The sequence below is a fragment of the Nanorana parkeri genome, unplaced genomic scaffold (genome assembly GCF_000935625.1).
Source record: "Nanorana parkeri isolate BGI_ZX_2015 unplaced genomic scaffold, ASM93562v1 scaffold1062, whole genome shotgun sequence".
NCBI classification, from domain to species: domain Eukaryota; kingdom Metazoa; phylum Chordata; class Amphibia; order Anura; family Dicroglossidae; genus Nanorana; species Nanorana parkeri.
The window spans coordinates 530,547-544,448 of NW_017307330.1; the positions used below are offsets into that span (position 1 = coordinate 530,547).

Consider the following 13,902-nt stretch of genomic DNA (forward strand, 5'->3'; position numbering starts at 1 on the left):
GCTGAAGTCCGCAATGGAACGGGAGCCAACGGAGGTTGAAACGACAAGTCAACTGACCCTCCGTTGACTTGCGCTTTTAGTTCCGATTTTGATGTGAACGGGCCCTGAACGTCTGTGACATACAGGTATGTAGATGAAATTGCATTGATGAAGGGGTCCTTTTATGACCCGAAATGTTGCATCACATAACATATATAAATTCTGTTCTCATTGACAAAGGTGCGTTGCCACACTGACTTTTGTATTACATTTCAAGACTCACTACCACACCATGGCAGAAAGTGCCTTTCTCTCATTTGTTTCATTGATGAAGAGGCCTATTTGAAGCCCTGAAACATTGCAATATCCCTGTGACATGGATAAATGCTTTTTTCATCGACAGCAGTGTGCTGGTGACATTTTGTTTATCTTTGGAAGGTGGCTCAGTAGTCTGTCTTATTGGCACTACAGCACCTGTAACATACGGTATATGGTTTTCTTTCTGAAAGGAGTATGCTGGCCATCTAGATTTCCTGTTGCCATGTAAAGGTGACAATATATAACCAGCGAATGTTTGCAAATGATAGTATTAATTGTAGTGAACGTCAGGCAACCATTGAAAGCATGATAAGGTAGGGCCCTAGCAGTACCATGAGGGACACATGTAAATACAACAGCACCAAGGTATTGCAAACAAGTTCTTTAAGATTTGCTTCTGCAGCCAGCTCAGTTTCCAGTGTCTAAGCAATAAAATCTCTTGACCCTACCAAGGTTATTAAAGTTAAATTTGTATTTTCTATCCAACCTGCCGAGCAAAACATATTTTACTGTTTTTTTAGCTATAATGGCCAACACTGTGTGGAATGTAACTAGAGAACACATTCTTTATCTTGGAGTTGAAGTATTTTTCTTGGTTTTTGCTTTTTCGGTAGTCAACTTTTATTCCTTTTGGTATGCTTTGGTTGAATATGTAGTACGTGACTATAATATTCTCTACACACCATCTGAGCATAAGCAAGCATAGCGAGGCACGCTTCCCTTTCTACAATAGCAAATATGAACATGTCGTGACAACAAAATTTGCTATACTTATACATCAGAGCAGGACACTTCCCAGTGGTCAGTCTATCTACACTTTTTGAACCTTCTTCAGTTGCATGGGACACATGTTCCCTGGCACCTTGCTTGCTGGCTTCCTCACAGACTGGCTCTTAAGCTTATTTCATTTGTCCATCCCTATGAAACATTAGTTGGTTTTTAGACAGATTCAACAGGGAAAATGTCAGAACATTTTCTTTAAAGGAAAATCAGGTAGCCAATATCCATTTGAACATAAAAGTGAATGTGATGGAGGCTAGACCCTTACATGATGGCTGGTGCCTCAATTATGTTGCATAATACAAAAATGTTGTCTAGTTTACTATTCATATCAGAATAGTGATAAGTATACATTTTCCATTACTTTTTTTGAACAATCACCTCTCTTCCTTACCAGTCATGTCTAGTTGAGTGCTTTCCAAAAAGGTATGTCAGGTGAAGTCAGCACATTAGTACATCAGGTTGACCAGCCTTCAGGGCCATTTCCTAAAGTGGTTTTTGCACCAACGTTTAGTTCCATGTTTTCTTGTTTTAGCTTGCAGAAGAATTATGTGTCCATATATTTGATGTAACATTACTGGAGGCTGATGTCTTGGAGATGTGTGAACAAAAACAAATAGTTTGTTTTCTTAGCCATTTGCTTCTGGCAACTCACACTTGAGAAATGCTTTACTCACACATACATACAAAATATATTGTACATATGTTCAAAGCTACATATCCATTTGTATAATTTCCCTCATAAAAATGATACATAGGCAGAACTGTTGGACATCATGGGATAAGAATTAGAAACATATTCCTGTAACTCCTGAAAAGCCAGGAAACAGTATGTTTTTGTGGCAGAGTTCTTAAAGATTGGGCAGTAAAATCCACCTCTCAGACATTTCTAGGTTTATAATGGTGGCATTTATCTGTCTCTAAGGTTTATCCTCCCAGAGTATGGCCAGCATAGAACATGATGCTGAACAAAATAAGAATTCTGTAGAGTTTGGTGGTTATTTTTTCAGAAAAAATAATGCTGAACTGTATGTATACCCTCCCATCACAGTCCTATTGTATGACACTTTGTGTATTAAACCTATTCCTTACCTGTTTTTTTTCTATCAGATTGTAACTCTGTTGTACATAAAGGCTGCAGAGAGAACTTCACTCACTGTGCAAAAGTCAAAATGAAAGTAAGTATCCTGCTAGTTTTCATTTACCACTTTTCACTTATTTAGCCTTTTTGTATCATCCATGCATAATATGCCTGATGCCCCCATTGGAAAGTTTCTCCTCACCACCTGTTCTGGTGACCACAGTAAAATAATTGTATTTTCTATTGCTTCCTGTCCAGGCCACACCTGTCCCCAGGGTAAATAGAGTGAATGTACGTAGCGGAAACACAGACAGCAATACAAAGATAAATGTAAACAATCTGTACCATACATACACCTCATTGCCAATCTGTAAAGGGGTGTTTGCCAAAGGTGGCACCCTGCAAGATCCAAAGTAAAAAGCCAGCAAACCAGACACCAGTTGAAGAGTGGAGAGCCGTACTAGAAGAACTTAATCAGAACTTTAGTCTGGCCATACCAGACTAACTAATGTTTTTTTGGGGGGAAGCGGTCCCCTTTGCGAATATGGCATACAGAATAACTACCATACAGCATGACAAAGACGAACGCTGTGCCCCGAAACATTACTTTGGTCTGATATGGAACTCCATTAAAGTCTCCACCTGGAACCTGGTGTGCTTCATTTTAATACACCCCACCCTATAAAAAACTACTAAAAACAGTTTGGTTTCATATATATATTTTAAATGGACTGTCAGGAATGAAGCACATTTTCATTTGTTATAGCACTAGAGTATTGTGCTGCATAAAACTCAGAGAAATATCTCTCTAAACTAACCCTCCCCATCACAAAAGAATGTACAAAGGAGAAGCTTTCAGTCATGTTGTGTCTGGGCTGCGAGAATCCTGGAACCCTGTGGCAATGTGTAGGCATTCAGACAGGTGTTGTCATAAATCCGTCACACCCCTGTACCTCCTGTACTCGCATGTTTTTGTGTCTGTCTGTCTAAGCCTTCTTCTGGCTATGTAGAGAATACATTACTGCTGCCAATGCTAATACAGTTGGGAAAGCATTTTGCTATATCTGATTTTCATGTGCACTTTCTCCCCTTGCAATTTTTATATGACAACCATGACAAAGAATAATTTAACCTAAATAAAGCTGTTGTGGCATCGAGATCACTTACCAGGTTCTGCTATTGGCAGATGGCAAAGATAGTGGTGATGCCTATATTCAGTGAATGGACTCCTTCATTCTATTTTCAAAAGTGTGGTAATTGCTAATGACTACATACTAATGAATTAACTGTCAACTAGGTATGGTGAATACTACTGGTTAATGCTGTATTATTTGTTTCTATAAAATGGCTTTATTCTTTCAATTGAAATGTAATACATAATGTCTTTCATCAACAAAAGGTTCTGCAGCCTAATGATACCTCCTCATTACCTGTGGTCATCATGAGGAATAAAGGTGAGTACGACTTATGTTTCATGAGTTACTGTACTTAGAATACAGGCTTAATAATTAGAAATGTATGTCATTTAAAACAGCTCATTTGTGTGGCACTGTATTATTCAAAAGCTCCCTATATTCATGAATTGATGCCTAATTAGTAAGCAGGGAAGGTTTTGTGTGTGTTCTCCCCATGAACCTTTACAGTTACATATCCATTGTGGGAAATGGTTGTTAGGAGCATATCAAACATTTTGCACATATTTGAGTGATATGCAACTGCAGCCAGCTGCTTTATTATCGGTCATGTCTATAAAGAAAGAGTGTTAAAGGATCTCTTTCCTCCATCTCCCCAAACCTGCACAGTTCATAAAATACATTGCTAGTAGATGTCCCCATACACTGTCCTACTGTGTAGGTTTCTACACATTTTATTTATCCCTTTATGTATGATGCTGGGTAAATCTTCCACCTCTTGTTGACCTTCCCTTGTTCAAGCTTAGAATGTGATAGATATCTCATAGCTACAAGAAACTGAGACATAATGTCTCCTATAAACATGATCTAAAAGCATTATCCACTTCATTTAAGTACTTGAGATTCTTATCAAAAACCTTTTATTATAACAAGTAAAATATATTGGGTTATTTATTCAAATTCTTCACTGAGATCAGTGATACCAGTCATTTTATTGTCTGCACTGAACTCGTATACTCTGCTCAATGAACACCACACACAAAAATATAGGAGTGAGCACACACAGGATTTATTTAATTGTGGAGGTAGAAGTGAACCAAATACTTCTTGCACATATGTTTTTTAAAGGAGAACTATGAGGTGAGTGCTTTTCACTCACCTCATAGTTCTAGCCTACCTAATTATAGTTATTTCTCTGTTTGGTAGCCATATAAAATATGTATGGTATATATCTTGCCATGTGTATGTTCAGCTCATTCATGATGTGGATATATTTTTCAGGCTCTCAGCCAAAGGAGAGGCCTCGCTCAGCAGTTGTGGCACCAGAAGAAGCTACCTTCTCATCTCTTAGCTTTTCAAGCAGAAGGCCGCAGACTACGATCTCTATATCCAAGAGTATCTCTACACAGAATATTGCAGGGTATGTAATGGTTAAGTCAACATATACAGTTGCAGCTACTGTGGAACTAGATTTATCTTTTTTTTTTTCTTTAAGACATTACTTAAACTAGAATTAGTTTTCCTCACGAAATATGCATCTTTAAAAAAAAATATTCTCTAGTGGTTGGTCTATACCACATGCATGTGACATGTAAGTGCTGATCTGGGAAATCTTTACAATGTTTCATTAGCCCTGGATTAATTTGTTCTGGTATCTTTTTATTCAGGGTTGGATGTGATGAAAATATTTGGAGCACCTGGAAAGTTTTGTCACAATCAACAGACTCTTTGCACAAAATCAGCAAGGTTCATGAATCTATGGAGTCCCTTGTTGACGAAGGTAAAACCCCATATATACAATGTGTATAAATGTATTTAGGACTTTCAGTGGCACCAAAGTACAATACACGTAACAGTAAAAGCTCAACATTCTGTTTTGGCATCAATACAAATTTCTATATAAAATTGCATCTCCAACCTACAACATTCACCAATCATATATTATAAATATAGCATGATATATGACCCAATTACACGGTTCGCAAAGTTGTATAATCCGTTAGTGATGGTGAAGGTCTCGACACATTTCTCAGTTAGACTATATGCTTCATCCAGAGATGGAAAAAGCATTGTCATAAGTATGCCCAGAAATGCAAACCCAAACAGTTCCCACACACAACCCCAACTTCTCTTAAGGGGCCACAGATGGATAGAAAACATGTAAAACCCACAAGCAGATGGTAGTAGGATGCAGGGCAATCAACATTATTGTACAGATGAAGTGATTTCAACCAGAAAAAGAAAAATGGGCTTGTGGCTTAGAGCAAGTATGAATAATAGGGTGGTTTGAATTAAACCGCACTGCTTGTGTAAGCGACTTAGCCGCAGACCGTCCTCTTTTCAGCCTCTACACTTATCTGTTGGTGTTGGGCACCTTTTAATATCCATTACGAGTAAATATGTGTAATTGCATGGAAAGTTGTGTTAATGAATAATATATGCTGATAATCATTGATAGTGTGGCACTATACACCAAATCATATTTTCTTTTCTTTTAGTATATTGTTTATGCTTATTGTATTTTCAGTATTATGTAATATCATGGCCAGTACCTTCATTTAGGATTTTATGATTGTGTGTTATTTAGGTCATATTTTCAAAATAATGTATTTTAGTTGGTCATGCCATCTGTAATTAAATCTCTTTGCTTTGCGGACAGGCACAGATATGAATGAGGGTCAGCTGATGGGGGAGTTTGAGGCAGATTCTAAGCAGCTGGAGGCAGAGTCCTGGAGCCAGACAGTTGACAGCAAGTTCCTTAAACAGCAGAAGAAAGAGGTGGTGAAACAGCAGGATGTCATCTATGGTAAGATCTGAGCTCTAGAAGATGACTTTGAGTTGGTACACAGGAAGTGGATGGAGTAGGTGAACACAGAATTTGTGTAAAGAGGACAGTTTTGGCACAGTCAGTGAGTGCTCTTCTGAGGTAGGCAAATGGCCTTCCCTTGGAATCGGTATAAAGAAAGCAAATGACCGTGTACCACCATTGTTATGTGACCCATATCATCATTTGCCTTTGTCTTGATTTTATTACCCAGAATTGTCTAATTTTTATGTGAAAATAGTACATATATACAAGTTGATTCATAATTTATTTTTTTACCTTGACATGTTAATAATTTATGCAGATATACGTCCTCAGACTTCTTTATTCATGTGATAAATGTACTCATTTTTAGTTTATTACCTTGCATGAGGCAATAATATGCCCCTTATGCATATTAATTCAGGGTTACACACTCTGTGGACCAGGTCACGTTTTAGGCAAAAGCATCTCATTGAGTTGGTTGTTATCCACGTGGATTAATTTTCCATGGTCAGCTATAACATGAAGATATGAATTTGATTCATCTTCCTGATCATTTTTTTTGTAGAGCTCATGCAGACAGAAATGCACCACGTGCGGACATTAAAGATCATGAATGAAGTCTACTACCGGGGCATGCTGACTGAGCTGCAATTTGAGCAGAAAACCCTAGAGAAGATCTTTCCATGCATAGATGACTTGCTGAACATCCACACCAAGCTCTTCCAACGACTTCTGGAGAGAAAAAAGGAGTCGATGGCTGATAAAAGTGAACATAACTTTGTCATCAGGAGGATTGGGGATATTCTGGTGCACCAGGTAATAACTGGGTCTGGCAACAGTTTTTTGTTTTGTATAGAATTTCTATCCTCTGTTACAAATAAAGCAAATGTTATGAGAACTACATTAAGTGTTGTAGTGGTAAATTATTGTGTCTTTTGAGTGCTTAATAGATCATGTATATGTTATGTCTAACATGTTCTGCTTCTTTATGTGATATATATGAGTTTGCAACAGTAATAAAAAGTGGTTCGGTAATTCATATGACAACTGACAACTGTTTGGTGCAGAATATCTGGGCTGAGAATATCCACAGCTTGAATTTTAATTTTGAACCATTAGTCATTCAAGGCAAAGTCACGGTCACTGCTTTTGTGAAACAAGATTGTATTCCCGTTTTTCTAATACATCAACTGATAACTACTGTTATAGTGCTATAGTATATACTATTATAAGTTTGTATTTTCTGTTAAGACTAAAATGGACTTTATTTCAATTACGACAATAATTTGAGTTGGTCTTCTGGCTCACTTGAAAGTAAAATGCTGTCAGGTTAGTTTAAAATAAGTTGGCCCTTGAAAAGGAAACCCCAAGCTACTTTCTATTTATTTTTCTTAGTGTCCCTGTCTTCTTCTCTGTTGGTCACTCCTGAGCTAAAATAATGCACAGAAATAAGATAAGATCCAGGGGCCACTGCTATGTCACTGCCTTGTGACATGGTGCCAACCAGTTAAGACACAACCAGCAGCACCATTTACAGCCAACACATGGACAGGCTTAAAAACCAGGGCCGATAAAAGAAGAAAGGGCAGTCACTCAGAACTGGTAGTGTCTGAGTGCCCTAATGTACAGTATTTCAGGCACCAGAAAAGGTGGGCCGCTTTGTTCAACATGGCATATAATTGTCTGTAGAACTGTGGTTTTGTCCTTTACATTTTTCAATGGTACCCCCAGACAGGGGTACTTTAAAGTGATACCATTTATAATTGAGTTCATGCTAGTTTTAATCACTACGACTATAGTTTTATTTCAAACCTATGCCTGGAGTTCAATCTGGAAGACAAAACAAATGGTAAAGCTAGACTTTCCTGCATGATGTTAATTTACGTTTGTTAACAGAGGACATTTGGTGCCGAGATTATAAAATGTTGAAATTATTGATTTGAGCAACAATATTGCTGGCACTGCATCAAACTTTTTAGCTTATACTAGTTATACTAGACTTTGTATTGTGTCCTTTTAACTGAATAATTATAGGTGTTAAAGGCCTCCTGTCTTGCATGAGAAAAGTAATTCAAGTCTTGTCAGACATCCAGTAGACACCTTGTGAACTGTAGTAAACATTCAACTGTTTATGAGCAAAGTTATATACCCATACTCTCCTTTTATAGTTGTAACAATGTCAAACATTCCATATTTTATTACTGAAAATGCTATATTTATTTGTTGCTTTCTTTGCAGTTCTCTGGTGAAAAAGCTGAACACATGAAGAGAACATATGGTAAATTTTGTGGCCACCACAATGAAGCCGTAAATTATTTCAAGGATTTGCTGGCAAAGGAGAAGCGGTTTCAGGCCTTTATTAAGGTACTGGAGAGAACACCTGCATCTTAACATTGTGGTATTGCAGATATTTCCTGGGTGAGAATTGTGCATGAGACTAAGACTCTCTGTTCTTTTTCAGAAAAAGGGAAGTAGCACATTAGTGCGACGTCTAGGGATCCCAGAATGTATCCTCCTGGTTACTCAAAGGATAACCAAGTACCCAGTCATTTTACAGAGAATATTGCAGTATACAAAAGGTAATCATTATGATTTGTGGCTGTTAGGTTAATTGCCTTTTGGTATTATTGTTTTATCCACATGGTTTGTAAGTCATGAGTAGTAATTTTTAATAGTGATGTTGCATCATTGTCTGTACTGAAAACCTTTATGAAGACATGCCTCCAAAGTCATTTTTAGTCCAAATGTCTAAAAATTTGGAAACCATTTCTGGTACTCGGATGGCATATGTGTCAAACTGACAGAATGTACCCCGGCCTTACATGCTACAATTTTCAGAGATGTTGAAAAAGACCCACTAGAATCAAGCATTTACTAGTGTGTGGACATCTACCTCTTTAGTTCCCTTTAGTAATTGTCATTTGACTCATTCAGGGCAAAGTGACAGTGTCTGCTGATAACTCCCCCCAGGAACGTATAGTCACCAATCCTAGCTGCCTCCCACTGGAGGAATCCTACTCTGGGTAATATCTGGTGTTATAGATTACCTGGGTCGATGACATCACTGCAACTTTTCATGTGACAGTGGTTGGGGCTGGCTTATGGCCATTGAGGCCTGAGCACTGTCACGTGGGTGGTCACATGCTCCCTCATACCTGGAAGCCTCTTTGTTACAGGAACAAAGTGATGAGTCCAATTAAGGGGAAAGGCAGCAAAGCAGGAGGGATTGTTGAGTATAATTTGCTAGGGGGGTGTACTTTCTGCTGACCATTTTGCCTAGAATGGGTGAAGTAACCGTTTCTCTTTAACTCAACCTGAACACTTTAGCTTGGTACCTGAGCTGACAGAAGCAGGCACGACTTCTTCTCAACACATGGATTTTCTGTCTTGATACGTAGAAGGGTCTGTGTGTCTATGTTCTAATCAGATTTTCGATCTGTTTACAGAGAATGAAATTGAGCATCAGGAGGTTGAAAAAGCCCTGAATTTGGTAAAGGATGTTATTACTGAGGTGAATAATAAAGTCAATAATTATGAGAAGAAGAAGCGCCTTAATGAGATCTACAACAAGACTGATAGTAAATCAATACAACGCATGAAGAGTGGGCAAATGTTTGCAAAGGAGGACCTTAAAAGAAGGAAATTGGTTCGTGATGGCACTCTGTTCTTGAGATCCAATCCAGCCAATAGAATTAAAGGTTAGACTTTTGGGATTCTTTAAGGTCTATAATGGATTTGCTCCTCTAACGTTACACCAGCTAGTCTCTTAACCAGTTGACATCCGCGGTGTTAAACCCCCTTCCCATCCAGGCCATTTTTCAGTATTCAGCGCTGCGGTACTTTAACTGACATTTATTCCGTCATGCAGCGCTGTACTGAAATGAATTTTATACCCTTTTTTGGGGACAGATAGAGCTTTCTTTTGGTGGTATTTATTCACCACTGGGGGTTTTATTTTTTTACTATAAAGTTTTTTTACTACGGGCGGACGGCAAGAGGTTAATTAACCTTCTAATATTACCCTTTCCATATTTGAGGTCATTTAATCTATGTGATGGCTTTTCCGAGACATACACAGCATGGCTTTTTTTGTGTTATAGCAGTGTGTAATTTCCCTAATATTTCAGCTTTTCTTCTTATAAAAACGTGCCTAGTCATGCGGGTCCCCAAGCAATATTACTGAATTTACATGGCACCATTGCTTACATTTTAATTCCTTGCTGGTCACTCTCCAGAATTATTTTACAGGATTTATATAGCGCCAACAGTATTTTCCATAATCGTATGTGACCATGATATAGGTAAAAGGCTTTAGTATACTTGAAGTCTGTATGTGATGGATAACTCTTTGGCTATCAAGCCATTAGCTGCCATTTGCAGGTATATGCTATATCTTGTTTAGGGATGATTATTTGAGTTTTTCAGTAGATTCGGTGAATCTATTTTCTACATGTGTGTGAAGGTTCTCATTCATCCAGGTCATGGTATATCTGTAAAAAAATAAGTCAAGGCAACTGGACTTGCTGTATTTTTCTTGAAATTGTTCTGTTTACAATGATTAACACATGGGAGGGATTTAAGAGTTATCAATCTGCATAATCATATGGGAGTTGCCATTACTCATTTATCATTAAAGGCCAGATACTAAAACAAAAGGGGCCAAATATAATGGGTAGAGGCTAATTATCTCAGGTTATTCAAATGTTGTTCTGCATAAAGGGAGCTCAAAATTGCCAGAACACCAGAGGCGACTGTTATAATGATTATACCAACATTAAATGAAACTTTAAAAAAAACCATAAAACCTCAGACTTTGGCCAGTAATAAAGTAGCGTCTTTAGTCATACATTCACCCTTTCTGCATGGTTTTTTTCCCAGTTACTAGGTAACTGTGTTCCAGGTCACTAAGTAACAAGGGTAAAATAAAGGAAACTGTAAGGGGCTGGCGTTGCTGACCTCCTTCTGAAAATGTTAGTTGACTGGCTGTTTATGGCGTGCTAATTTCTGAGACAATGAGCAGGAATAAGCATGCGGAATAGCAATGTCATTGTGATGCTTGTTTTGAGTTACTGACTCACAAAGTACTGCATCCATTGGGCATCCATTGGGCAATCATTGGACACACTGGGATCTAATCTTTGTAAAGTTAGAGGTCCGCAATCACAGCCTCCATGCTTGCAGCTCATGTATGAGAATTTACTTTTTAATGAGTAACAGCATGGTAAACTTTTTAACAGTATCCACTGACGAATACATTACTTTACAATGGGAGCTCAGTTTATAGCAGGCACACTGTGTTTTATACAGTGACATCAATGTAAGTCAGTTGTGATTTTAGTCATCCTCGCCCACAAGCTTATATACTGCCAAGAACAACCAGTTCTCCCAGTCTCCACCCTTCTGGAGGAGCAATTTGTTTTTCCTTGATCCATCAACACCAACTTTACAAGGCATAGTAACCTGGCTGTCTTTGCTATGAAATGACTCCATCAGCATAGCCAGGAAGTTAAGGAAAAAAGGAGGGATAAAAAAGAACTTGTAATTCAAAGTTATTTTTGCATACCATTAACCACACATTGCAAGTGAGTGATCATCATTTCCAACTGAAGCACTAAATTGCAGGGATCTGCCGTCCACCTCAGCTAGGTTTTCCTTTTTACTGTAAATGGGAACATATTCCTAATGTAGAATTTGATACAGCGCAGTCTAAGCCAATACTGTCTGTAAACCATCTGACTATGAAGCACAAATGAGAGGCTAGTATGAGATTAATCTAAGAAAATGGTTGTAGTGTAGAAACAGACAGAACTATGATCTTTTGTTACATTCTCACCATAACTATGTCTTTTCATCTGATCTACAGAGGTGCTGGCGGTGCTGCTGGCTGATGTGTTGGTTTTCCTCCAAGAAAAGGACCAGAAATATGCCTTTGCATCACTGGTGAGGCTCCTTCACATAACTGAAATGTTCTGTGGACAATAATATGATGACCTGGTTGGACTATTAGTTGCTTTAAATGTAACATTTGCGAAAGGGGTTAATTATAATTTACCACCTGCTGCCCAGCCATTGTGATTAAAGGGCCGGACTGTGGTTTCTTGAATGTGGGTGGGCGTTTTAAAAAAACAAAAACGGGTGAATGCAGGTACACATGAGCTTGTTAGCCCCCTATGTGATTAACTAAAAAGGTTAAAAAGTAAAGTTTTAAAAAAAAAAGATTAAAAAGTCACATATCAAAACATTTTTAAGTCCCCTGCCCTCACATACACATGCAAACATGAATCGGGTGCGCATATGTGCGAAAATGACCATTGTGCCACACATGTTACCTATCGCCGCAAACATGGGAGTGCGAGCAAAACATATAGGGTTATCAATAACACTAAACTGATGAGTGGTAAAACCTTTTAAAGCGTCACCTATGGGCAAATTTGGGTATGGTAGTTTTTTCGATTTCACGGGTACACTCAATTTAAAGCTTGCCTTGTTTGGTGTCCATTTACCTGATATGACCCGTCTTTTATATTTTACAAAACATTTTGGTAATAATAAATGTTTCATAACATAACGTAGGGAAAACTGTTTTTTGTTTTTTTTTCCCCAAAATTTTTGGTACTTTTATCACTATATAGTAAAAAATAAAAACCCCAGTGGTGATTAAATACCACCACAAGAAAGCTCCATCTGTCCCCAAAAAATGGTATCAAATCAATTTCAGTACAGCATTGCGTGACGCAATAAATGTCAAAGTACTGCATTACTGATAAATGAAAAATGGCCTGGAAAGGAAGGGTGTGTAAACTCCCTGGTCAGCAAGAGGTTAAAGAGCATCCCCCATTAGGGAGGAATCTTTTGATTTCTCATTATCGGAATTGTTTAAATCTGTGCTTTAATAGGGTTCAGTTCTGTCCAGTGTTTCCCATTTCTTTGCATTATGAACGCTGTAACAAGCAATGGCATCAGTGAGCTTCGTCTTTGCACATAAAATGAAGATTTGCTGGTATGCCCCCAACGCATTGCAACATGTTTAATAACAATCTAAGGGGCCCTGTTTATTTTTTTTAATTGAGGGTTTTCTTAGTCAAAGTAGAATATTTGCTAATTGTAGTCAAATTATTGCAGTGCAAGAAAAACTGCTGGGAAAAGCAGCAAACCAATCACACACTACTTCTGGAAGAGTTCTGTACATTAATAGTGCACAAAATACCCCTAGGGTAGTCATGTTTATCATGATTACAAGGAAGCCATATCTGGGGGTTTTGATTATGTAATAAAAGCAGCTGACTGCTATGGGTTGCATATAGGGAGTATCCTGGTTCTTGTGCGACACAACACTGATGTCTTATGCTATGTCTACATCTTTCCGTAAATACATTTGGCTGAGAATGGAGTAAACTCTGGGCTACGGTCCGTTTTCTGTATTTATATACTGTTTTCCACTCATTGCTCACGTTAGATGGGGATGGAAATTGCTTGTGAGATGCGGATGCTCCCTTGCGTGTTTGGATTGTTTGTTTTCTTCTTGTATTGCTGGGTAATAAGTTGTAATGCTCTATGGCATTTAATACATGTGTATTATTTAAAAAATCAGCTGACTGCAGCCTAAAATAGGCAATTTTGCTCAAATGAAATTACAAAATGGCTTTTCTAGTCATAGCATAGGTTATAACAATGGAGTTTTGCTTAAAGAACTATGAGGTATGTGTTTTTCCCCATAGTTCTCTTTAGGGCCATGGGAGGATATATACTAACCTCCCCCCGTGACCCAAAGCTCAGTATATGGTGAGCTATTGTCCGCGATA

General features: G+C 38.1%; 1 protein-coding gene across 1 annotated transcript in view; it reads left to right on the forward strand.

Annotated features, from left to right (window-relative positions):
• The window catches only part of AKAP13 (A-kinase anchoring protein 13), a 234,237-nt gene that overhangs the window by 204,947 nt on the left and 15,388 nt on the right, over window positions 1-13,902 (forward strand). Inside the window, exons 25-32 of the mRNA XM_018567558.1 lie at window positions 4,573-4,711; window positions 4,959-5,071; window positions 5,951-6,097; window positions 6,666-6,916; window positions 8,339-8,464; window positions 8,562-8,679; window positions 9,547-9,798; window positions 11,964-12,040. Coding sequence (XP_018423060.1) covers window positions 4,573-4,711; window positions 4,959-5,071; window positions 5,951-6,097; window positions 6,666-6,916; window positions 8,339-8,464; window positions 8,562-8,679; window positions 9,547-9,798; window positions 11,964-12,040 — 1,223 coding nt within the window. The remainder of the gene's footprint in view (window positions 1-4,572; window positions 4,712-4,958; window positions 5,072-5,950; window positions 6,098-6,665; window positions 6,917-8,338; window positions 8,465-8,561; window positions 8,680-9,546; window positions 9,799-11,963; window positions 12,041-13,902) is intronic.